The 27,245-nt window shown below is 43.2% G+C and overlaps 1 protein-coding gene across 2 annotated transcripts in view; it reads left to right on the top strand.

Annotated features, from left to right (window-relative positions):
• Window positions 1–9,398: 9,398 nt before the first annotated feature.
• Window positions 9,399–27,245, top strand: part of rhbdl1 (rhomboid, veinlet-like 1 (Drosophila)) — a 30,556-nt gene continuing 12,709 nt past the window's right edge. Inside the window, exons 1-5 of one of the 2 annotated variants that reach the window (XM_068305899.1) lie at window positions 9,399–9,592; window positions 16,284–16,442; window positions 24,075–24,299; window positions 25,202–25,350; window positions 25,480–25,592. In XM_068305899.1, coding sequence (XP_068162000.1) covers window positions 9,554–9,592; window positions 16,284–16,442; window positions 24,075–24,299; window positions 25,202–25,350; window positions 25,480–25,592 — 685 coding nt within the window. In that variant the 5' untranslated portion in view covers window positions 9,399–9,553. Of the gene's footprint in view, window positions 9,593–9,793; window positions 9,924–16,283; window positions 16,443–24,074; window positions 24,300–25,201; window positions 25,351–25,479; window positions 25,593–27,245 lie in introns of those variants that run through there. The other variant, XM_068305898.1, reaches the window with a different exon arrangement.

The raw sequence follows: 27,245 nt of genomic DNA, 5'->3' as shown, positions 1-27,245 counted from the left end.
CAAAGGCCAGTAAATTAAATCTAAATATCGTCTGTGTTTTTATTCCTGCAGCCGATTTCTGATGGAAATAATAAAAATGAAGTTTAAGGAGAAAATATCTATTGTGTGCGATCCCCCCCCCCCCTCCACCTGTGTCCTCACAGTGAGTTGACGACTGCTCTGTTGTTGTTGTTCTTGTTGTTGTTGTTGTTGTTGGGTGTGTGTGTTTTTTTAATTTATTTTTTTGTGGGTGAGTGTGTGGGTGAGTTAGTGGGTTCGTGAACAAGGAGGGATTGAGTGAGTGGAACCGTGGAGGGAGGGGGGAGAGAGAGAGAGAGAGAGAGAGAGTGTGTGTGTGTGTGTGTGTGTGTGTGTGTGTGTGTGTGTGTGTGTGTGTGTGTGTGTGTGTGTGTGTGTGTGTGTGTGTGTGTGTGTGTGAAGGAGTGAGGGATATTTTTCACGTTGCACAGTGGAGCTGAGGAGGGAGGGGGTGGATGGACGGATGAGTTCTGGAACAAGTGCACGGAAAGAGGGAGGGGAGTGGACGGATGAACGCGTGAATGGAGCAGGTAGAGGAGAGCTGGAGGGACGAGGTGAAGGAATGAACGAGTGAATAAAATAGGGGGGGGGGTGACTGCGCTTCATATGAACACTGTAAATACTGTACGGTCAAATCCACACCGCGTCTATTGTGTAACAGTCTTGCGCGCTCCGCGTGGATCAGGAATGGGTTTGTTTGTGCTCTTTTACGCGCGTTTTTTTTCTCTCTCTCTCATTGTCCCGAGCGATTTGTTATTGTCTGCTTCCCTCCTGGAAAAGCTGTGCTGAAAAAAAAAAAAGCGTCCAAACACAGACTTGTTCCTCGGTTAGACCACTCCCTTCTTCTGCCGACAGAGGGACGTCCTCCACGCGGAGTGGACCACCCAGCACCAACTGGAACGACCCGCATCGCGTCTCCACCGAGACCCAACAGCCGGCTTTGGTTCTGTCTCCTCCGAACATGCGTCCCTAGTCCTGTAAAGAGACTTTATGGGCTAAACTACCCCCAACCACCCCTATAACAATATTAAAATCCGGATTTTCATAGATGACGAAAAGCAGGATCCATTATTCCCTTATAAATTAAACATCATATAAAATAAACTCAACCTGCCTCACAAGCGGAAAATTTTAATTTAATGGGTCCAAGACTTATCAAGTTCAATGGGACTTTGTTCACCAATTTTTGTGTAACACAAAAACATGAACTTTTATTTACATCACTTTTTTTTCCACCTGTTTATTTCATAATTTGCATTCATATCTTCATATAATGACAACAAAGGCTTCCAATTTCTACTTTTGTTTCTAAATCTGCTGAAAAACCAACGAATAAATGAACGCAGGTGAAAAAAGAAGCACCTTGGTGGAGTTACACTAATGAGATGCAACCTTCCTTCTTATTTTATAGGTTATTCATAATTTGACACACTTTTGATGCGTCCCTGTGAGGATTTTATCATTAAACTCCACCAAGGACATCCTGTTTTCACCTGTGGCTGTTTTTACTGTTTTGTCATTTACATCATACAAAGACTGAAGAACGGTTCTAGTTCTGGTGGATCTGCCTGAATTACTGACAAAAGTCATACTTCTAGCAGTGTTTATACAGAACAACGTGTCTTCGTGGGGAATTTAGTCACACATTATTCATATAATCAAATGACCTCATGTTTATTTGGTTATGGTGTATTTTTCATAGGTTCTGTGGCAGTGAAACCAGAGGTTTGTGCGTGGTATTAATTTGCAGAAGAACATCTACACCACCCTGTCAGGAGTATTTTAGTGGTGGGTCTCTAAATTTATCTGATGCCAGCTTGTAATTTTAGCTGGTTAAAACCCTCTCAAGTCTCATCCTGCCTGTGGCCCAAAGCATTATGGGTAACGTCACCCACCATTTTACCAGGGAAGGCCTCACCGTGTTCCATAATGGGACTGTGAATCAGCTGTGTGAGGGTCCAAATCCATCCAGCACCGTGTGACGCTATGCTCTTAGTTATTTGGAGTTCATTTTAAGACTGTACAGTAATTTAAACTTAAATGTCAAATAAGGTTGAATCATATCCAGACACACGGTTTAGATCGTCTCTTTTTCTTTATTGGCACAATTTATCAGCTTCTTTTGTATTTACATCATACAAACTAAGCTTTTTTTTTTTTTTTTTTTTACATATCTTATGACTATTAGTTCTTCACATCAACAAAATTAAATCCCAGGAGATTAGATTGAGATAAATTACAAACGTGGATGCCTTTGTCAAACGGATAGATCAGGCTTTTCTTTCTGTGGGTAAGAAAGTGAATAAGATGATGAGGAAGGCCTGCTCTGTGGTGGGGATGGAACCGTACAGCGTGTCAAAGACGGACAAGAGAACAAGAGGAAAGCTGAACGCCATCATGGACAGTTCCTCACTGAGGAGCTCGACCCGCCACAGAATCAGCAAGTCACGTGTGTCAAAGCGCCTGAGGGCCTCATTCATACAGTCAGCCAACGTTCAACGTTCATATATACATATATACGTTTATATATGTATATATATACCATATACACACACACACATACACCTAGCGTCATACTTGTTGTGTATATTTTGTTGTATGTTTTATTGCATTTCTCATTTTCTCAGCATTTCTCAGTTTTATGAAAGTGGCTTTATGATAAATTGGGTTCGTATGGAAACAAAGTAAAGGCAATGAGAACAACAAGGTGACTGCAAATAAACAATTTGGTTTCATCACTGTGTCAAAGTTGGAGGTTGTGAACCGTGTTGCTGTTTCAGCGATAATAATTTGACAACCTACTATCTCCTATAGACAGAGCATGCTGCTTTAAATATAAGAGTAAGATATAAGGTAACCACAGAATGAAGGTGAGTTGCTTCAGCTATGCTACGTCCTACATGCAGAATTGTGTTAGGGGAATTTCCTTCTCATTTATCATAAGGTAGCCTAATATTAAATTACATAAAATAACCTGATTATTTGTTGTTGGCTTGTTCCGTGGCAGAGTTTCATACAGTTTCAGGACTTCAGTGTTGATTTATGAAAACAAATGACTGCAGAACCTCCTGCAATGAATAAAAAGAACATTTTTATTCCTCCTTTTTTTTCCTCAAAAACTGTTAAAGACAAAGCTATAGGAATTTTGTGGAAAGCTTTACTGTGATCATTTAAAATCCTGCTTTACGTGTATTTTTTCTATTACGTGTATTACGTGTATTGATGGCTCAGAGTTTGACCTTCGTACTTTCCAGGTACATTTTTTGCGTGAACGTGTTTTCTCAAAACCTGCTGAAGACAGAAAACTCACAATTTAAATCCCCATTGTGCGCTTTAAATGACATAATTAGATTCTGCCGTCCTTGAGCTTCCACATATAAAACGTCTCGATGACTCGACCTGAACTAAACCAGCAACATGTCACACAGAGACAACAGAAAGCAACCAGACATTGACACACTCACAGTTTAACTGTACTGGGGTGTTCACACACTCTACAGAGGGGGTAGTGTGCAGGCGTTCAGGGTTCAGACAGTTGTGACAACATTTGGACGTGAAAGCAGGTGTCTGTGGCCGAGTGCTGCACAACTCATCCAACAGAGACCCATCAGTTCAGCACCCCCAGCCAGATATTCACTCTCTGTGGATGGCTAACCACGAGCTACTCTGAATCCTCCTCTCTCAGGTAACTATTTCTACAATGTCAGCTGTCAAACAAACTCTGGCATGAGGTGCTTCATCAGAGGCGGTGTGCAGGAGCACCTGTGGGCTGTCAGTCAAACCAGCCCAGACGACCGACAGAAGCCGTTGTCCCTCATGCAACCAACTGGCACAGTATTCTGATCCAAATTCAGGTTCACAGAAACAACACAAGTAAAGCAGAGTTTGAAGACGACCTTTCAGTAACAATTACAACTGTTGCATGTGGACCACAATCCAACACGTCTGAAACGTTCTCATACGAGGCCGCCACATTTAGCCCTAATCCTGACTTTCACCTTTGACCCCTTAATGCGTAAAGACTTAGGTGGAGTGCATGAGCAATACAAGCTGCTGCAGTGGACTGCCACCAACATGTACCATTGGTTTCATGTAAAATTCTATACCTTTGTGTTACTAAATAAAATTAGATTACAAAACCCCAGAAGATTGAACCTCAGTGAAATATTTTGAGTATCAGAGTGTTTCTTCTTTTTATTTTGTGTTCGACTGTTAGAAAACTTCATATAAATAATATCAACAGTGGTTAGTGCTGCCGCCTCACAACACGGCGGGTCCGGGTTCGAGTCACGCTCTGTGCGGAGTTTGCATGCTCTCCCCGTGTCTGCGTGGGTTCTCTCCGGGTTCTCCGGCTTCCTCCCACCTCCAAAAACATGCGCTTCAGGTTGATTGGCCGGTCCCAAATAGGAGTGAGTGTGTGTGTGTGTGTGCATGGTTGTCCATCTTTGTGTGTGGCTCCGCGGTGCACTGGCGTCGTGCCCGGAGTGTCCCCTGCCTCACGCCCTATGTCAGCTGAGTTAGGCTCCAGCTCACCGTGACCCGCTACGGCCGATGAAACGGTAGCCAATGAATGAAGGAATGAAGAATATAACAGTTTTTTATCCTTCATGTCCTGAAGCCCTGCTGCTGTATTCGTTTGGGTGGAGCTGCTTTTACCAACAGAGGGCAGCAGCAGTTTAACTAACTGGTAGTTATTCTTAGATGGTTTTAGACTCTCATGTGTCTAAGGCATACAGTCTGAGGATTCAGAAATAAATGATAGTTATTTTTACACCTTATTAGCCAGTAATAAAAATAGAAACACTATAGTAAATGTTGGCAGCATGGAGGGATATTTATGATGTCACTATGCTGTGTCCTCACATGGATCAGAAATGAAGCGCTCTGATTATTTCAGGTTAGTCCAGGCTGGACCGGTTTGCCAGCATTACTTGGTTGCTCTACTTTGTATTTATGGATGTCAGCCAACCGGGTTGTCCTTAGTTCTGGCTGCAGCTGCACGTTTTAACACAAGAGGTCTCTCCGCACTTTACTGCTATGAGACCTCTAGAAGCTGCTCAGAACAAAAAAACAAAAAATCAGCTCAATGGAGGGATAGCACTGTGACACAGTGATGTCAGAAATAGAGCTTGATGTTCTGGAGACAGACCTTCCCCCTGTGTGGAATGTGAATATTGCAGAGACAGGATTGAACGCATAGCTCCCATCTGAATCTAAAGCGTGGCTTTTCTTGTTTTCTGCAAAAACTCTAACACATTCTACTCATTCTTCCTCCCTCCTTTTTAAGTCAGCCCCCATCTCCCAAATCTTCTTTTCGTTCCTCACTTCTTCCGTTTCATCCCCCCAAGAGATCCTTTTAGAGGAGCTGTTTGGACTGAAACTGTGTCATTCAGTGACCTGATTCATTTTCCTGCCATTTTTCATCAGGCTGGTGATTCCCTCTATTGCAGAAGCGCTACTTGGGACTTAAGTGTGGAGAAGCATCAGTTTTTAATTCACATTATTAGGTGAAGCTAGCAGGTACCAGGAATACCCCAGAACAACTTGACATAATTAAGGATTTGTGTAATTTTTAATTGTAATTTACAATTTCGCGCTGGTCTTGCATGTGAATTCTCAGTGTCATGATCTGGTGAACATGTTTTCTCTCTTTTATTTTAATTGTTTAGAATTTTTGACTATCTCTTTATACTTGTTTATTCTCAGAGTACATTTTTTAGATTTATTCTCCACAAAATTAGGAAAAAAAAAAGTTTAACTTTTATATTCCATCTTCAGGTCTCAGGGTCTGCAGGCCACAACATATGGAGGCTTACCCTCTGAGTAGTATAAAACGTTTATGTACTGAGGAACGGTAAATATTTGTCTCTACCTTCTCTATATTAAGAATTTTATAATGCTCTAACTGCATTTGACAATGATAAATGAAATACTGAATGTTGCTGCAAATCTGGTCCAGAGTCCAGACTGTTATTAGGTATGAGATTTGCTATGATGCCAAAATTTCGCAGCTGACATTTTACAGTACATATCCTAGTTGTTATAATATTGAAGCATTATTGACGTGACAGTAAATTCAACTCACCACAGAGCTTTTTTATTGAAAACTATAAGTCTATCTAACACAGCCTGCAGGAAGGGATTAAATGCTTTACATTCAGTATACATGCACCACTCACGTGTGTGTGTGTGTGTGTGTGTGTGTGTGTAACAAAAGTGCCTGAATCAGACCTTTAAGGCATGTATTTATAAGTCCTTCCTGCAATGTGTTCCACACAACTATCCTCACACCGAAAATAAACACCTGCTTCATGGACTTTGAGGTCATTAAGCTGCTGAGGAAGAGAGCAGACGGTCTAATTAACACATCGTTCTGCCTTCCTGAAAGGCCGTGTTTTTCTCTCTGCTACCCAGACCAGGATTTGCAGCTACCTGCTGCCTCCAGCCACCAATAGGAAATATGACACAATGGGTTTAGGTTGGTATATGAGAGATTGTCCAGTTGGGGACACCTCAAACACTGGAGATCATATTTCACAGGAGAGTTATTTTGTCACTCATGGGGCAGTGTAATGGAAAATACGAGAGTGGCTGGACTCATGGTGGGGTTGTGACAATATCTGGGAATATTGTTATGCATGCAACGTATGAGATTGAATATCGTTGTGTTTATTTTGGCTTCCTTTAGAACAGAGCCTGTACCGTGTTGTGTTGATGCTATTCATACAGCGAATACCAACTGGCCAATCACATTAGAACCACTGATGGGTAAAGTGAATGACATTGATTGTCTAGCTACAATGGGACCAGTCAGTATGTGAGATTTATAGAGAGCAAATGAATACTTCATCCTCAAAGTTGATGTGTTGGAAGCAGGAAAAATGGATAAATGTAAGGATCTGAGAAACTTTAACAAGGACCGAATTCTGATGTCTTACAAAACTGCAGGTTTCTTTGGGTGTTCCCAGTCTGCAGCGGTTGGTGCAAACCAAAAACAAAAGACAATGGTGACAGAGCCATGTGCACCATAACCTCACCGATTTGTGTGGTGAGCGAAGGCCAGCCCATGTTGTCCTGTCCCACAGGAGAGCTACTATAGCCATCTACCATGGGCTTGTGGGCATCAGAACTAGACAATGGAATGAAATGAGGTCCAATGCAATGAGTTCAAGGTGCTGACCTGGCCTGGAAATTCCCAAGACCTCAGCCTGAATGAGCATCCATGATCTGATCCACGGAGGTTCCAGTTTACTACTTACAGCACTTGGAGATTCTGCGGTGCCAGACGTCACTGACACTCAAGGCTGTGGATATAATGTGGCTATTTCTTGATTTACAATGGCATTATAACATTGCTAAAGAGACTTTGCTGTTGTTTTTTTTAAATCTACATTTCTTTTTTTCTCCAAGTCATTATACTGGATATGAGAGCATGAGGTTACCAAGGCGACAGCTGAATTCAGTTTAATTTTGGCTTCTTTTTCAATGCATCTCACTGATAGCAATTTACAAATCCCCCCCGACAGTGACTCAGTTCGATTCATCTTATTCATGATCACAGCCACCGACTATTGGAGACACAATCGTTCCAATCATTGATTAGTATTTGAATGAAGAAGTCTGTGGAGGGTCTTAAGTCCTTCCTCAAACAGAAGGGAACCCAGTCTTTACTACTTCTGGTCTTGAGTCATTATGGTTTTGTTCAGCATGTCAGATGTGCATAAAGGGAGGTGACCAAGAGAACGTCAGGGACCTTTGTCCGATTCAGCAGGACAAATCCAGCAGTTCCCTCTGTCTTCATACAGTCAGTGAACTGAAGATCCTCAGTTTGAGCCAGTAAAAGAGATACGCTTTAAAGAGGACATCAAGATGTCTTGTAGAATTTTTCTCACACATTGAGAAGAATTTAAAATCTTCCCCACCTGTAACCATGTGGAGACATCTGGCGTTATTATGACATTTCAACAGGTAGAGGTGCTGTAAAGAAGCGGAGTTACTCTACTGGTTGTAAAACGTTCAGAAGACCAAAAAAACCCTGTCTGCTTCAACCTAGTGTACAATGAAGTCATCACAATCCCCTGAGGGATTCAGCTATCACCCCTGGGGAATTTCAGATTCAACTCCCCCCCTGCCACTTCCAGCCCTTCCACTCTCCTGCCCTGAGGAGGACGGGGTAGCGGCACATTTGTGCAAAAAGACAACACCTTTTAAGGATGTCATTGAACTCAGCTGCTGTCTGTCGCGTGCATGGGCAGAAACAAGTTAATTTTTACCATTCATGAACCTCTGAACCTCTGCCCCCCCCCCCCTCCACCCGACCCCTTTTGTTGATCTTGTTAATACTCAGTCCTGCATAAAAAGAACCTTTGTTGTGGGATTACGTGGAATGAACTGTTGCACGGAGGGTTCTGAATTTGCATTAATGCTGTGGAGGTATTCATTTGCGTTCATTTGAGGATCAGGGTTCCAACCTAACAGTAGAATTAAATTTTATTTTTGTGTGTATGTATGCCAGTTGGTGGGAGGGAGGGTGTGTGATTGTGCAGTGGTGCATACAATGTGCTAATGTGCCTTGTGCTTATAATTAGCGCAGATTCATAAAGGGTTGCGGAGCAGTTTGCTTCCCTCAGTGCTGTTGATATTTTTCAGCCTACATCTGCCCGTACATCTGTGAAATGAACACAACCATCGAAGGAATGGGATTTTCACAATATGTTTTGTTCCTCACCAGCATTTGTCTTGTTTACAGTGTGTGTGTGTGTGTGTGTGTGTGTGTGTGTGTGTGTGTGTGTGTGTGTGTGTGTGTGTGTGTGTGTGTGTGTGTCTATGTGTGTGTCTTGATGGGGTGGGGGGGTGGTAATAGTAAGTGCAAAGCTGCAGTGGAGCCCATCCCCTGCTCCCTCCCTGAGATGCCTTACTTGTAGTGAGGAGAGGAGCTGCAACCCACGACCACTCCTTCCTCTTGTCCAATTGGAAGAGAAAGACGAACTCCCTCCCCTCCTTCATTGGTATGCAGGCGGCACAGTGAATGTGTGAGGAGAGGGAAAAGAGAGAGAGAGGTAGCAGTCAGTGCAATGGGATAGAGGAGAGTGAGGAGGAGGAGGAGGAGAGTGAATGAGAGGATCTGCCTTGCCTGTGTTGCCTGCCCTTCGTCTGCTGGAGCTGGGTTTCCTGCCGCACCAACGCTGCACTGTCACTGAGCAGAACCACTTCCCGTTTGCACCACCATCCACACTCTCAGCACCGACAGGGAGGTACACACACACACACACACACACACACACACACACACACACACACACACACACTGCACCAGCAGCGAGGAAGACGAGTGCTCCAGCTCGCCGGGCTTTCTCCATCATCAAGGGGGGGGGGGACGTAGCAGCTACGACGGCGGCCTGACGCTACCATTCAGGCACCAGCTGCTACCTCAACCACATCCCTCTCCACACTATCCCAACATCAGCACCTCTCCTCTCTTGCTCCTCCCTATGCCCTTGTCCTTGGCGGGTCCTCTTACCTCCCTGGCCAGTATATGGATAGAAGCTCCCTGTTTCAGCTCATACAAGAGCAGGTAAGTGAGTGAGTGAGTGAGTGAGTGAGTGAGTGAGTGAGTGAGTGAGTGAGTGAGTGAGTGAGTGAGTGAGTGAGTGAGTGAGTGAGTGAGTGAGTGAGTGAGTGAGCGAGCGAGCGAGCGAGAAGGCAAAGCAGCGGCAGAGGTTTCTATGGTTACGAGCTCCTGGCCACCTTTCCTTCTATCCAGGGATTGAGAGACGTGGAGGCTGGGACTGGGAGCTGGTGTTAGGGGTGATAGCAACTGGGCTGGTTGCATTGGCAAAATGAGAGCGTGAGACTTTATGATGGATGCAAGCATCATGGAACCATGTGGGCCCAGAAGATGCAAGGTCAGATGTTGAACCACAGCAAAACGGGGGGGTGGGGGTGCATGGAGGGACAATGAAGGAGGTGTAACTGGAAATAAATATATTGAGGGGAATCCTGCATGAATGGGCGTGTGGATGGATTCATTGATGGTACACTGTCTGTTTGTAGAATGAAGCAAAAACCCAGAAGATGATTTGTGTGATTTTACTGCTGCATTCACGTTTGCAGTAGTCAAGCTGTGTGTGCATTGATTTATGTGTCTGTAGATGAATGCATGATTCTTCCTTTCCTTTCCTTCCTTTCCATAACAATTTGATCACCTCAGACCCAAAAAGTGAAAATATAGATATTTTATCATCTCTTAAAGTTGACCAATGAGGCAGTTCTAGAATAGAAGCTGATATTTAACTTTAAACAGTTTTCTTGCTATTCAGCTCTGTTGTTGAAAACATATTGTTAGTGGCTATATGTAGACCAGTGAGACGTACTGGTCTGGACATCTGGTCCCTTGGAGTTCTCCAACCAGACTGCTGTTTTTACTGTCAAGCCAGATCTATGTTTGAGCGAGGTTTTGGTCAACCGTCTCCAAATTTAACAAGCCAAAATGGATCTGAAGGCAGGTTTTACCCAGAAAACATGTTTATATTTGGTTAATGGTTCCAGAAAGCATTGTGGGGTGTGTGTGTGTGTGTGTGTGTGTGTGTGTGTGTGTGTGTGTGTGTGTGTGTGTGTGTGTCTGTGTGTGTGTGTGTGATGAACTGCTCTTTTGGGACTTTGGCTAACTGAAAAAAAGATCAGACAATCATTCATTCCCATTGATTGTCTCCTATTGGCTTTAAGGGTCACATGTGACCCATCAGCCACACAGTGATCAACAGACTCAAGCTGGCTGAGAAGCATGTGTGACGAGACATCATGCGCACAGTAGTATTTTTATGAATGTGAGTGTGAATGTTTGTGCAACAAGTTGTGGAAGCCCATGTGGGTTGAGCGAGAAGATGCTGTGTGGTCAAACTAGTGAGTCATTCACTGGATGAGCACTTCTGCTTGGCGATGTCGCAACAATACATATTCCTGCAGTGACAGATTTTAATGATGTACCAAAGAGCCTGACTCATCTTTATCAATATCCATTTCAATATCTGGAGATGGCCGATGTTTCCTTATCGTTAACAGTTGTTTTATTGATTGTGGCTCAGCTTGTTCCAGTATGTTCATAAGACATTTTGTGGGGACTGCCTTCTTATTAGCTGTGAGTCTAGACTAAATCACTCACACCTTCTGGATTCCATGTGACGGCCTTTGATTTGGAAAAAGTCTCTAATCGCACACGAATGAAGTTTAATCTGCCAACTGCTTTTGGACGTCTATCAGGGGAGCTTGTTTTTAACAAAGCCTGCAGCCTGTATAAATATTAGGCCTCTTTTTGCCATCCAGCAGAATGTTTTTCAGAGCATGCCATTTTTATTTATTTATTTTTTGCAGCTCTGCCCTTCAGATTTATTTTGGCACATTTAGACCAGAGGCTTCCCACGTTGACAGTGTCCCATCAGCCTCCCAGCAAATCCACAAGAGCATCTGGAGGTCAAGTCTTCTGTGTCCGGGCATCTCATGTGTAGTCATCTGCAAATAGATAGAATTACTCAGTCACAGTCGTCATCTATTTTTTCACAGTCAAGGCTTTAAAACGTGCTATTTAGAATCTTTTTAGAACATTTTTTGGCAAAAACAAAAAACGACATTTGGGGGTTTGCTGGAGTTTTGACTGGATATGCTTGAGTTTATGTGAACACTGCAGTGTATAGGATGGGTGGGGGTGGGGGGGCGCAGCCCTGTCAGAGTGAACCACATGAATGTGCTGCAGGAGAAGGAGAAAAGGAAGAGAAAATTGTAGTGATAACATGAGTGACTTTATTAGTCTTTGTCTGCAGGAGGTTGCGAGGCTGAGCGCGAGCTATTTCTGGCGTATGCAGGCTCACAAATATCCACACGATGAGAGTACTCGCTCACACACACACACACACACACACACACACACACACACACACACACACACACACACACACACACACACACACACACACACACACACACACACACACACACACACACACACACACACACACACACACACAGATTCACTAATAGTGTTTCTATTGCAGCAATGATAACACAACTTGATGGTTGGCGGCACTCAGCCACTTTAGAGCGCTATCTAGAGTTGGCGACCATCTCCCATTCAGGTCTTATCGGACTTATTTACATCTCTGCAGTATGGATCTGGGGTCCTGACGTATTTATGTCAAGGAGAAAAATAAGGATCCCATAAATTCTGTATTTTCATGCAAATTTGCTTTGGGCCTTATTTGAAAATTCCTCTGGCTTCTTGTGTTTAAATACCAGGAGATGTCATGAGCTGATTATTTTCATTAAGAAAATTCACTCAGGCTCCACTTGTGAAGGGGGTAGTTTATAAACTTGGAGCTAAATGATTGTAGCAGCCGGACAGGATGTGTACACCGATAATTATGGAGTCAAGGGTTTCATCTGATGCCATACAAACATGCCCTCCTCTATAAATGCTACTGCCCTCTGCAGACACACCGTCATGTTCATTCAGACGTGTCATATAGTATTGGCTCCAATTTAATCTCAGCATATCTGTACAGATACTGTTTAGTCCAGAGGTTTAGACATATATGTATGCTTCAAGTTGACTCAACTCCTATTCAAGTTAATCCTGAGTTCAATAATTAGTGATCAGTGATTAATCAGTCTATGTGGAGTCAGAAAATAATGAAAAGGCTTCATCACACTTTTCTTCATCTGTACAATAGTCATAAATTCAAATAACTTATCCTTAACATTTCAGAACATTTTTCAAATAAATGACAGAATAGATGAATTGATTCTCAAAGCTGTCAAATAATTTCATGCTGATTAATCAACTTACTCAAATGTCATTTCTGATTAATTTACCTTCACCGGAGGAAAAAGCAGAGGCGCCTCGATAAAACAGTCTCAGCCATGGCTAAACATTTAGGGTGAATTTTATAAAAGGTGTAACCTTGTCAACCTCAGTGTAGTATTCTACCAGAATTCTACTCATTCTGTGTACAACAGACTGTCAGTCCTCTTAAAGCTGCTGTGTATGCAGGACCAGCCGCTGGGCTGCTGTTATGACTGGGGTTTGTGGTTTGCACTTCAGTCCCAGTGGAACCGACTGGAAGTCAGTCAATGGTCTGTGGTCAGTGGGAGTAGCTGCTGTAAAGGTAAAATAGGGCCTAGGGACTCACACCCAGATCATTCTCCTGCAGTCAGTCTCCCCTCCTCTTCCTCCTCCTTGTGCTCCTGTATTTACTCTCATCCCATGTCTTGCTCTCCTCCTCCTCCTCCTCCTCCTCCTTCTCCTCTTGAACTCGCCTTGCTGTCTGTGCCGCAACCCGTCTAGCTTCCATCCCACCTTCCCTTCACCCCATAAATCCATATGTGTTCTAATTTCCCTTCCACTGTGTATCATTCCCTTCTTTTATCACCCCCCCCCACTCCCCCCTTTCTGTGCCTTTCCTTTGCTTCTTGAGCGCCAATATGTCGGATTGGGAAAGGTGGGGATACAAGAAAGGAATGACAAATGGGCAACTGGTAACTATGGCAACACATGCAGCTTGTCAAAGTGTCGCCCTCCCCAGTTTTGGATCGCTTCAATAACTGCTTCCCTCTCAGTGCCTTTTTCCCTTTTTCCTTGCAAGTCGTCGTTCTGTCTGTCTCTGCCCCCCCCCCCCCATTCCTACATGTCACTCGCCAGCCCAAGACACAAAACGCAGACTCTGCCTGCCAATACTCATTCATCTCAGTGTACCTCATCGTGCTAATTGATAAACCTAATTGGCTGCAAAACCCAATCCCCAAGTCCTTGTTCTCAGCAGACGGCCCCCATGTGTAGCATTGATCTTGAATAAGGTCAGACCACAAAGAGAACAGTCGTGTTGCAGCGTGACAGCTCAGCATCAACACTTAGTTTTGCGTGAAAGTGTACATCTGTATCCAGCCATCGTGTGTGCCTGCGCTGCTGCTGCTGCTGTGTGTGTGTGTGTGTGTGTGTGTGTGTGTGTGTGTGTGGCGACGTGCTGACATATGGAGGCTGACAGTAATCAGACGTCCCCAGTGTGGCTCTGTGTTCCCCCTGTCAGCCCCGACCGAGCCAGGAGCACATTAGAATCTGATCTATCTCCTCTGTGTGGTAACTGAATGCAGAGCACTGGAGTGTGTTCCTGCCCTCTTAGAGGAAAGAGAAGAGGAGGACTCACTGTGGGGTTAAACATACACACACACGCGTACAAAATAACAGATAGTGGCAAGGCGTTTAGCTCCGTGTGACTTCATTTAATTTCTGACTGGCTTTCTCGGCTCTGCTTGCATCTTCAGCTGTTACTTTAACTATTTCTCAGCTCCTGTCTCTCCCTCACCTTTATTCTTCACGTCATCGTGACATGCTGGTCGAATCTGCACCATTTTGCTAAGCCAGTCTCAAGGGGAGAGCAGGGCCGTGTTTTAACAAATGTCCATGGAAAACATGGTTAAGGGGATTATCTAAAAATAGATCAAGGATCCTTTTTGCCATCTTTGTTCAGTTTTTCACAAATGTAGTTTTATGTACATTGCAAGGATTGTGTTTTGAGACCATAAATCTGAGATGTGTGGGGGGTGGCAAAGACCAAGACTGGAAATAGCTTAGTGTTGTATGGATTTTAACAATGTACATGGAGAGAAGATTGTTATTAGTGGATGCCGCAGAGACAATGATGGTTGTGTGTGTATAGAATCGTGATTATATTGGTTGAAAGCTAAACAAAAGTAGCACAGCTAACTAAACCTTCGCTACTGCCCGTTTAACACACAGATCCTGCGACAGCACTGAAGCAGAAATGTATTTTGTTTATTTATACCGAACAAAACAGCAGTGAAACACCACTCATGTGATGAATTTAAATCGTGAGCTCACATACAAAATGATTTGTTGCCTTGTCTTCTGCTTGGAGGTTAAGGAACTCTTGAACCTCGCTCTTTCTACTCATTGTAAAGACACTTTTAGCTGATTTTCTTCTACTTTGACTCACCTGCTAATTGCTCCGAACTTGTTGTCTGCACACACTCAAAACATTACAACCTTGTCTACACAAATTCAGGAGAAGATACTGAGGCACCTTCAGTGGATTCACTGGTGGATCTCCTCTCTTCTTTTGCTGAGATGTATAGCTTTGCACTTTGAGCCTCCTGCAGCACAGACGGACACGGCACAGTGTAAATTAACTGTCCTTTCCTCATGTGACGGATGAAATACCTCTCACTACCCACCTCCAAGCAGACCAGACTAAGTCGGCCTAGACAGGATTCTTCTCGTGGGCTTGTGACACAGGCCACGATGATCCAGCACGACTGACTCCATGCTGATGAAACATCTGCAAGCTCACTCTTCCCCGGGGCAACAAGAGGCTCTTGGTTTACTGTCTGAACCCTAATGAGGCTGTGTTAGCATTTAGGAAACAGTAAAATATTAAGCAGCAAAGGCTCTTCCCGTGTGGTCTCTTTGTGTTGTTGCAAGTTGTCATCAAGCACATTTCACATAATCAGAGGCAGCATGAAGGAAAAATTACTGCTTCATTTCAGAGCAATTGAATGTACTTAAGAGCAGGATGAAGGTAAAGCATATAAACAAAAACATCCTCCTTGATACGCAGCGTATATTTTACCAGGGTGATATTTTAAACAACTACGGTCAGCCATTTTTATGACGTTCTCTCAATTATGAGGCGCTACACTGGTCGTGATTATAAAATCCACCCTGACAACAAGCTGTGACCCAGGGCAGATTCAGATGATCAAATCAAACATCCACTCAGGAACTAAGAAGGAAAAGTCAACCTCATTTAAATTGGAGGGTTTTTTTTCCCCAAGATAAATTTAGGGTACTGTGCATAACACTAACATACCAGTCTGTCTGCTGCCAGTAACAACCGCCCTGCTGTTTGCTCTGCAGACGCGCCTCCTTTAATGAGGTGGGATGAGGCTTTTTCTGTAAGGAGGTTTAAGCCTTTCAAAGGCATCACAAAGACGTCCTAGTGTTTGATTCTGGTGTCACTATCTCAGCTCATGCATTCAGCCTGCAGCTCCCATTTGTCTATATGAGTATCTGTTGTGTCTCCTTGTATACATCTTGGCTGTTCAGTAGTGTTGCACTCTCCCTCTGGGCAAACATCTTTGCAGCGCTGTTAATTAAAATAATCACTTTTCATAACAGAAACGTCTTCAGTCTGATTGTTGTCAGCGTTGCCGTGTTCGTCCGACTGGCCTGACGGTTGGATGTTGTTCTTGTTGTGCAGCTGGATCCAGAGAACACCGGTTTCATCGCAGTGGAGAACTTCACCAGCTTGGTGGAGCACCATGAGCTGCAGCTGGACCCGTCCAAACTGGACATGCTGTTAGCCCTGGTCCAGAGCAATGAGGAAGGACAGGTGTGCTACCAGGAGCTCATCGAGCTGGTGAGTGGGAAGCACACACACACTCACACACACACACACACACACACACACACACACACTGCACATACAGTCAGGCAAAGGGAGCGGCATTTAATGTCCTCCAACAAATCTTCACACGTCCACTGGTATTTGGTGGATTTCAGAGGGGTTACAGAATTGATCCCGATCAAACTATTGAGCTAAGCTGTGGCAAAAACTGACCCGAGCTTTCAAGCCATTGTCTCACAAAAAAAGGGGATCAATTGTTCCTGTGACTTGTTGGTAAATCCAGACATTCACCCTCTACACCTCATTACAAGAGGTAGTAAGATCATCAACATTAAGCTGAGAGTCACAATGTCAGCCAATTTTAAACATGGTCATAAATAGAAGAATCTACTAAATAAAGCAGATTCTGATGCTGTGAGACCTGACTCTACTCTCAACATGTCTTGTTCTGAGGCAGTTTTTGCCCTTACAGCTTCTAGAAAGAAACCCTAGATCTTCATTCCCTGCCTCCACACCTTCTTCCTTGTTGTCACTTACGTCCCTATTAAAATTCATGTAGAGCAGTTTATGTGAAAGGCTGATATTCTGACGGCGTGGATGAACACCTGCCTCAGGCTCCCGGAGCCATTTGGGTGTAAGCACCAAGATTAATTCAGAGCAATGCGATTCCTGGCATATTTTCACCTCCTTCCGCTCACATACTCACTTCCTCCCTTTATTTATCTGTCTTTGGTTTTTATCTCTTTCTCTCCCCTTGAGTTGCCCGTGGTTTGCAATGAGCCCCAGTGTGGAGCTCCAGCTCCTGCACTGCAACTCTCTTTTTGGGAAGTAACAGTCATCCACCTCCATTATTCATCAACGTTTGTTCTTTTTTTTTTTTTTATCCATCCTATTTCGGAGCAGTCTTGTCTTCAACCTATCTTTCTTCCAGCCATATAATAAAACCCTCTCCCCCTTGTTGAACTTGTTGGTGCTTCGTTGAGCACCTCAGATTTTATTTCCTTGCCTTCATCTTACAACTATTGTGAGCATATGTTAGCTTCGTTTGCCTCGCCTACGACAGGAGCGAGGAGACACTTTTAAAATTGCCGATCAGCCAAATGTAAATTGCCTTCGATTAGCTGAGTGTTGGTAGAAGACGGCAGTAATCTGAAGCAGTTTGAGAACGCCTTGCCTCACACAGATATCGACCCCCAGGCCTGGTTTTAGAGATTTGTCTGATACCGTTATATATATATATACATTTAACACACATATAAACACTTTCAAACATGTTCATAATAATTAATACAGCCGCCCACTTCCTCTTTGTCTGGCTACTTCCCTCTACATGATGAACACACACTGTCTCCCATGCCCACAGACTCATTCATACACATGAGAGCTGCCAGGACAGATTTGCCAACTAATTTAGATGATATTGGAGCATTAATGTGGACCTGGCCTCCTGTAGCACAGTCCGTGATGCGTCAGCTCTTCGTGTCTCTGTCCTCTGGGCTGCCAGCCAGGCCCCTCCGCACAAAGTGTCGCAAGGAGGCTGACATTTACAACCAGGTCATTGTCGAAATACCTTCGACCTCTTTCCCCCCAGCCTATGATTTCTCTCTGCTCCACTCTGGCATTTACAGATCTCACCTACATCACTTTAGTTTTCTCTTCTTTTCAAATTGTATGCTTTCAGTATAATCCCTCCTCTTTCTATAATGAACAGAAAGTAATAATTATTCAATACTTTTCTTTGTATTCAGTTTAACTGAAAAAAGGTATACAGGTAATATATCTCAAGTTATGCGTCATTAACTTCATTTATGTTCGCGAATATTAGCAAATTCAGAATTTTATTCCACGTTTCACAAAAGTTAGGACAGTTGTAACATCAGACTGAGATTTGCTCCATACGCTGTCCCCAAACGTCGCTGTGACTGATGACATCATCCCTGAAAACACCAGCATGTACATCATGCAGACTCAGCACCCTGAAGTGTGACAAATTGGTACAAACCATACGGAGTAGCGAGGACTGTTTCCTCTGGAGTTGAGAAAATCTGCCAGTAGCCACTGGTTAAATTGAGCGTTGTTAAAAAACAAGTTGTGCCCAATCGATCCAGGAGGTCCTCACCCAGGGCGCTGGGTAGACTAAACAAAACACCTATATTGATCAGAGTCCCTCTTCCTGGCATCATTCCCTGAGTTTCTCTCACCATTCCTCTCCTGACACCTCATTGGATCATTCCAAAGCGGGTCATTGGTAAGACTGAGTGTAAAAGGAGAATCCTCCATTGGCTCATTCACAAGAAAAGTGGATAATCACTTGCACATCTGTGAAGGTACCATTAATGTTGAAAACAACATCCAGGTGCTACTGTATTAGTGTGGTCAGTCACACTACCATTCAGACATTTTATCAGGGTTATATCTCAACCAGGCAGGGAAAAGTCATTCTGCCACCTTACAACAGCAGAATGAAGACCATAGATCAAAGCTTAAATGCTTTGATCTATGACAGTAGGTCAGAGCACTAGCTTTGATCTTTGACCTATGCAAGTAGGTCAAGGTAAAATTTTGAATTCTGTTCGAAGAAAACGTGATACAGCACAATAATAAACAACTTTTACAAACATCAAATTCAGAATATACATATATATATGCAAATCATTGCCCTTGTGTGTGTGTGTGTGTGTGTGTGTGTGTGTGTGTGTGTGTGTGTGTGTGTGTGTGTGTGTGTGTGTGTGCGTGTGTGCGTGTGTGCGTGTGTGCGTGTGTGCTTGTGTGCGTGTGCTCAGTCCTTGTCTCTTTAATGCTTTTTGCCAACAAGCTGTTGCTGGTTGTCTCAGTTGTGTCTTTAGCGAGTGTGTACAACATGTTTGTGATTTGTTGCTCTACTTTTGCTCGGTGCAGCTTGAATCCACGGCACTTCTCGACCTCAGTGGGTGTAAATGTTTGAAGCAACAGCTTCTCTTGTACGGGTGTGTGTGTGTGTGTGTGTTTGTGTGTGTGTGTGTGTCTGTGTGTGTGTGTGTGGTGTGTGTGTGTGTGTGTGTGTGTGTGTGAGAGAGAGAGAGAGAGAGAGAGAGAGAGAGAGAGAGAGAGAGAGAGAGTCTCTGACATTGTTCATGTTCAACACATCTTTCATGCAGGGAGATCTCACCCTGAGTGCTCCATCAGTTCAGCCAGAGGGGAAAATAAGTAACACTCTGCTAAAACCTCTCCTGGGAATCTGTACACACACACACACACACACACACACACTTGTACATATGCACTTACACGGTGTTCAAGGACTTCTAATCCACACAGTCCTGCACTGCAGGACAATCAGCACACATCTGAACATGGCGACGCATTTCTGCTCTGATACTCAGACATTTTTCCGCTATAGGAGGCTGAGAAACACCCGAGGTGTCAGAGTGCACACATGGTCAGGCATCTGTTTAAGAGCTGAGCTTAAACCCAGGCCTGACGGTGGATGTGTGTAATTGTACCTTTTCTTTGAAGAGACTCTTCCAATGCTATCAGGTACCAGCTGTGTAATTGAAGAAGTGTGTCATTGTTTTCCTTCGGGTGGTAATTTGGCTAATGTTCTACAGAGATCCAAAATGGCTGCCATGGTTAATTACATGGGTAGAGGGTGTATTTTAGAGATTATGTCGGGGGGATTCTTTTTGTTCAGGTTGAAGGATTTTAAATACGGTTGCTTTGTGACTTTTATTTTAATCCTGACTTTATGGTGCACTTATATTTTGTATTTTCCCAGAAGAGAAATGCTTATCTAACATGTATTCAAATGTTCTGGGTGCATCTTATGTGTCACTGGAAGATTCATTTGCAGAAAAAGCACTCGCAGAGAGCAGAAATGAACATCCCTGTTACATGCAAATAGTTGATATTCAACAATTTAAAGTTTTCATGTCGCATTCCGTCCCCACGTTGCGTCTCTTTTTCCAGGGACACATCTGCTACCAATCCACATCACTTTCCACACCAAACTCCCGTCAAGGCTTTCTGTTTTAGACGGGTTGTGGGCTAAAAGTGCTGCACTTTGCTTAAGTGTCCCGATCCTGTTTTAGTTTTTTTTTTTTCCCTTGAATTTTAGCACCGCAATGATTAAAGTATGAAGGATGGCCACAAACTGCTGAGAGAGTAAAAGGTGTACTCAAGTTTTTTAAAGCATTTGAGCAAGAAAGAAACCGAGTATGTGGGTCAGCATGAAATCAGCCGAGGCTGAGATCCGCAGTGATTTAGATTCTTCTGCAAGAGATCATGACTGAATGCAAGAGAGCGAGAGAGGGTAAGAGAGACTTGGATTTGGTCTCACAAATTATATCATAAATGGGTGTAGTGGCATTGTTGGTGTGAAGGTTGTGATTTATTATGTAAGCCCAGTAAATTGGTGCTGTCTTGTAATGAAATAGTAACAGAACTCATTGCATGAGTCAACAAATGGTCAGCGTGAAATGAAATATACTCAGGTATATATTTTTTTTCTGTGGTGCAATCACTTCAATTTTTTTTAAGCCACAATTTTTGTTATTACTAATGAGCACTGAGCTGTGAGGTATTGACCATGTGGTGTGGATAATTAATCCATCAAGGACAAATAACTAGAGCTGAGAGCAGCATGTACATTAGGCAGCATGCAGCTTCCAGGAGGAGGAGGGTGGGCCCTCGCTGTTTGAGCTACACGTACACACTGCTGTAAGTTTAGCCCATCCAGCCATCTCTAAAGAGGATTACTATCTTTATCTTTGTGCTCTTAGCCTCAGCATCAATTATTCCGTCTCAGGCATCACCTCGTCAAGGAACTTTCACCATTCCATCACCATGTTGTGTCTAATGCGATTTCCATCGCATCTCGCCCCGTTGCTGCACGTTTTGGCTGCCCGTGTGGATGTTAATGTCTTGTTTGGAGTCTCCTTCTTGTTGTCACTTCCAAAGGCTGCTAATGCTCACTTTGGAGGCGGCGGCCTTGCATGTCGGGGAATGGTGAGGAAGACTGACAGCCAGGTTCAGCTGCATCTCCTGAGAACAATTCTGACAGAGGCGGTGTGAATGGGAGAGCATACTGGTCATGGTGGTGATGTGGAGAAACGCTGGTAAAATAAACTTTATTTAAAGAAGGAAGACAGCAAAAGAAGATAACACAGCCAACCCCTCCTCTTCCTGTGAACATTATTCATCTTTTTCATATTAAAATCAATAATATGAAGATATTTTAAGCCATGTCTCACCTTCACTGTTCATTGGTGACTTATACAATGTGTGATTCAAGCCCACCCAGGCAGGCATCTCATCTTCTCTTCTTAATTTCCCCCCTCTCTTCTCGTCTTCTGATTTCACTCCGTGCCTCAAGTATGGCATAATTGCATTTTCCAGACCTGATTTCCATACTAAATATGCAAACCCCCTCCCTTCTGCAGGAGAGCCAGCAGCCTGAGCTCGGCATCACTCTGGTTATCACCATGCAACAGGCTCCTGCACCCTCACTGTACAGCCATGAGTGTCGTAATTACCCACAATTGGGGTAGTTGTCCTGCTCTGCTAACTTCCAAAAGGGATTAGCACATGTTTTTGTTTTGTTTTCCTGAGTGATTTCTTGATTAAAAATGTCAGGCGCTCCATTTAAAGCGTGATCTGTTCATTACTCTTTCATTATTTTCTCCTTTATCTGCAGTCTTTGTCCTCCTGTATATTTTGCTCATTAGCTTGTACAACTATTGACCGGCCATCTCTTTCACTGTGTCCCTCGCTGTGTCCAATATAGGGAGACTTGAAGCAGCAGGACCTGGTTAATGAATTATAAATGGTGTACTTTGGCGTTATACTTCCAACAGTCTGCCTCTTGCGGTTTCAGTATTCTACAAATAAACCTGCTGTAATATCTGAGGTTACCGTGAGAGAAACTTACACATGTGATCTGCTGTTGTACAATTATAGTGGTAACAACAGTGTCTGTTGATGTGAAGTGTCATATCAAAATGCTTGTTTTTATGCTAAGTAATCCAATTGTCTTCAAATGAGCTGCATTGTTCTAACTACCCCAGAGACTTCAGGCATCTGGCATTACCGCTGAGCATCAGCCCTTAAATAAATCTTTACCTGCAGCATGTGCTCTCGCTGTCTATGAGGAAATGCAGATATTGACTCTGAAGGATTCATCCCTGCTGTGGGGAACCGGTCCCTCAGTATTTTCAGTGGATACTCCAACAGAAAAGAACTCTCCTTTATCCTGACGTTTCTCCTCCTCGGCTGTCAAAATAGTGGCATTAGGATAGTTTTCATGCTAAGCCTCTATTAAAGAACTTATCAAGAGCTGGTCCTGCTGGCCTGTAGGCTGTTGCAGAGCTGCTGCTCGCTCAGCAGACCTGGAGCCTGTGATAACATAAATACAGACACGCAACTGAATACACACACACACACACACACACACACACACACACACACACACACACACGCACACACACGCACACACACACGCACAGATTTTTTTTTTCCTTTGGAATGGACCAGCTCCTTTTAACTTAGATTTTCTTTTCAAGGGTAAACCCACTTCAAGAGCCCATTTGTTGTGATATCTGAGTCACAATCAACTCTGCCTGCTGTCACACGTACATTCTGTTTAAATTAAAGTCCTAATCCATTACAACACATAATATATAAAGCAACATGTATAACATGCCTTTGATATGTAAAATAATCACATTCATTCATTTAAGGGGCGACAACAGTTTTACCCATAAACAACAAACTTCATGCATTTCCAGAGAATCAGATACAGAGAGCTCTGATTCTACCTGCTGTCATTGAGGGAGGAAACAAAAGGCTTAACACACACTCCTGGTCCTCAATAAATTCTCACTCTTATTCTGATCTGCCAGTCAAACTGCAGCAATACTTTGTGAATGCAGACTTTTTTTAAAAATACAAAAAAAACCCAACTGTTTCCATTTTTGCTAAAACATTTCCGGTAAATGTGGCCGTAAAGTAGTAAAAACATTAGCATCTGTATTTTATCTCTGTTTCAAACAACAATAAAATCTGTTTTGGATGAAAATATGTGTGTGATAGTTGTGAACAAAGATGTCAATAAAGAAAGTTTCTCCACCCTCTGGTTTGTATATTTGATGACAAAAGTAGAACTTACCCAAAATGTCATGCTTTCCTTGGTAAAATCAGTAGGATTATTATTAACGCTGATGAGCTTCCCTCAGATTATATGAAAAGATGTTACCCTTCTTTACTTAAATTTAATCTACTTATCATGTAGAAGGTAATGGATTAAATTCCAGGAAGAAAAAATGAAGCAGCAGGGGATGATTAGACCTACTGATCCTGGAGGGCTGGCCTCCAGCCACTGACAACAATATCATCAAACCACTGGGGACTGGCTTCTCCCAGTAAAGGCATAAAATCAGTGGGAAAGAAAACCAAGGCTGGATATACGCTGATTTGCTTCCTCTCCCTGAAAGATAAATGAGAATGCTGATGCCTCTCTTATGTGTCTGATGTACAACTTGCAACTAAATCAGCTTTTATGACTGGAAAAAGTGGCTTTGTTCAAAGTAACAGAATTCAATCCAAAATGCAATTTTTCTCAAAAGTTTGAATTATTTTATAAAGTGAAATTATATTTCCTCCTCACCTCAGATGAGCAGCAAACGCTCCAGCAGTTTCAGACGAGCCATCGCCAATGGCCGCCGCACGCTGCAGAGGGAGATCCTGCTGGACGAGACGGGCCTGGGTCTGTACAAACGCTTTGTGCGCTATGTGGCCTATGAGATCCTGCCATGCGAAACGGACCGACGCTGGTACTTCCACCAGAACCGCCTGTGTCCCCCACCGGTCTTCATTGCCATCGTCACCATCGTCCAGGTGAGGTTTAAGAGATGATGTTATGGACTTGTCCAACACTGAATAATTCAGATATTCCAAAAAATATCCCCTACTAAACCGCATCACCGACTTAAGACTGTTCCTTCTGCTCAGTTGTTCACTGCAGACCCTCTAAAAAGATTTTCCAGCTTTGATCATTCGCTTTAACTCGATATGAGCTGGTAACCCATTTGGGAGTCAGGGGCTTAGTGAGTGCATTTAATGCCATTCCTCCAAGCTGAAACCTGCAGTCAGCCTACATGCAGGGATCTTCTTTTTTCAAAGACTGATTTTAAAACTTGAAAACCAGATCAGCGAATACCCCAGCCTCCACTGTGGCATTAAATGACCTATTATGTCCATTTGGGGCAAAAAATACCACTAATAACCCCCCAAAACACACACACACACACACACACACACACACACGCACGCACGCACTCACACACACACACACACACACACACACATGCTGGAGCCCCAGTTAAATGCTTATGGATTAAACTGAAAATACGCCACAGCTTCGTAAGAAACCTTCAACCTTTTCATCTGAAATCTTCATAATTCAGAGCAAAGAAAGCCAAGTGCTCTTATAATGCCTCCAAATGGAGCTGAATGGTCTGTAATGACAAAGAGAATGTGATAATAATGGTTCACATTCATTTTAATTCACAGAGACAATGAGTCATTATTTTATGAAAAGAATTTAATGGATTTGAACCAGATGTGTTCCTTTTCCCCCTGGATGGTAATTATCTCCATGAGTCTAATAAGCATCAGCTAAGGAGTACAGAAAGACAATCATAAAGCACAACGTTTAGTTTGTGGCACACCTTTCGCCTCTAGACCAGCAATTTGCTCCGAGCATAAAGGATTTTGTGTCGTTTGTGTTTGTGTTGCAGATTATCGTGTTCATGTGCTACGGCATCATGCTAAACAAGTGGGTGCTGCAGACGTATCAGCCTGACTTCATGAAGAGCCCTCTGGTCTACCATCCTGGTCACCGGGCACAAGTCTGGCGTTTCTTCAGCTACATGTTCATGCATGTTGGGTACAAGCCTCCATTTATCACATGTTGACCGTTTCACTTCACACCTGTTTGCTGATGCTGAACCTTGAAGGGAGGGAGGGACAAGCGCTGTCCTTTAAGTCTTTTGTTCCTTCTGTGTTCTGTCCTCAGTTTGGAGCAGCTGGGCTTCAACGCTCTACTGCAGCTGATGATTGGCGTTCCTTTGGAGATGGTCCACGGCATCTTACGGATAAGTCTGCTTTACATGGCAGGAGTACTGGCTGGTGAGTGTTGTTCACATTTGTTGATTATACTCATATTATTGAGCATATTTAATTTATTTATGACAGGATTTACAGTTTGGTTGTGAAATGACGTTCTCAACACCAGATATCCATGGTGCCATTATGAGCTGAAATGTTGTACATAACTTTTAAAGTTTTTGTTACTAAGTATTTGGTTTGTAGTAAGATAGGGAATGTGCTTTTCTTTTCAAATTAAATTTCTGGTGTTTCTTTTCGACGAAACACCCAATGCCCCTCCGGCAAGACTGAATTAGTTTGGCTCTAGACCTCGAGCTGACGTCCATAAGTAGACCAATTTCATGATTTTAATAAATCCAACCCACCCAGTTAGACATTTGAAAGAAGAAGAAAGAAAACCACATGGCCAAATACAAGCGAGTTAGCATACCCAGAGATCCACAGTGCTCAAGTCCTCAATGAGAAACCTCATTAATTCTCATCCTCCTCTGAGTCAGTTTGCAGATTGGAATTTTTAAATCCACTCTGATTGGTGGATGTTGTTGTTGTAGTTCTTTTCCTCTTCAACCGTAATTTCAGAAGTTGTATCAATACAGCTGCGTAAACCCTCTTCTTCCTTTCATCTTCACTGGGAACTACTCCAGTCTGGGATCTTTTAAATCTCTCACCAACCATTACTAAATCATTTGATTACTGTCAAGAGCAATGTGATAAATTCGTATTGAGTTCCAGTTATTTTTTTTTTTGGTTCCATTCTGTGCTTAAAATCCACATTCACATCTTCTCTCTTCACATGCAGTGAGAAAATGGAGTTAAAGCTGAGGCGCCTCTGCAGTAGTCATGCCCTCGGTCCCCCATACCCACCTGCATACACACTCTTAACATTCATGAATTATTGTAGCTTTGCTTTATTTTAGTTATGATGACAGAGAAAGAAAGAGAGGGAGCAAAGCAAATGATCATGGGGAGAAAAGTGGGAGAGTAGTGCAGGGTCTCTCTCAGGGGAGTCAGCCTGAGTGCAGTATGAGATGCTGTTTGGAGATCTGAACTGCAGCCTGAACGTAGCGAGGTAATGTCTGTCCCCCAGAGCCAGGAGATGAACTGCATTCATTAGGATTTCCGTGTTTGAATTACGTGGCATCGTGCGTGATGAAGCGGTACGGTACAAGCTGAAGCTGTGCGTAACGATCTGGAATTACATTTAAATTTCACTACATTTAAATCAGTATAAACTAAATCAACATAAATATTTGTGTCAACACTTGGTTGATTTGAAGGTTCAGGGTTTTAGCCTGACAAACATGGAAGAGAAGACAAAATTCTTCCTGAGCTGTGATGAAGAACTGAGCTATCTTTGCTTTGAGCACAGCAGGAGATTTTCAGAAGACACACCATGTGCAGTCAGGCACAGTGGTGGTGAGGATGGCATTGATATATATAGAGAGAGATTTCTCATTTAGTGTATGGCAACTTAATAAATCTGAAGCAGGATGTCATGCAAATTCCACACAGGGCAGCCCACTAACCATTGAGACAATGGTACTGACCGCTGCAACACCTCTTCTCTTAAAGTGACTGCAATATGCATGCCTCAGTGTGCGTGTGTGTGTGTGTGTAGACGTCACTTAGCCCTCTGCCAGTTTTCCCCTAGTCTTGTACCCTTTAATTGCTTGA

The sequence above is a fragment of the Antennarius striatus genome, chromosome 21, assembly GCF_040054535.1.
Source record: "Antennarius striatus isolate MH-2024 chromosome 21, ASM4005453v1, whole genome shotgun sequence".
NCBI lineage: Eukaryota > Metazoa > Chordata > Actinopteri > Lophiiformes > Antennariidae > Antennarius > Antennarius striatus.
The sequence above is the reverse complement of the archived record's forward strand: the minus strand, read 5'-3'. Positions and strand labels throughout refer to the sequence as shown.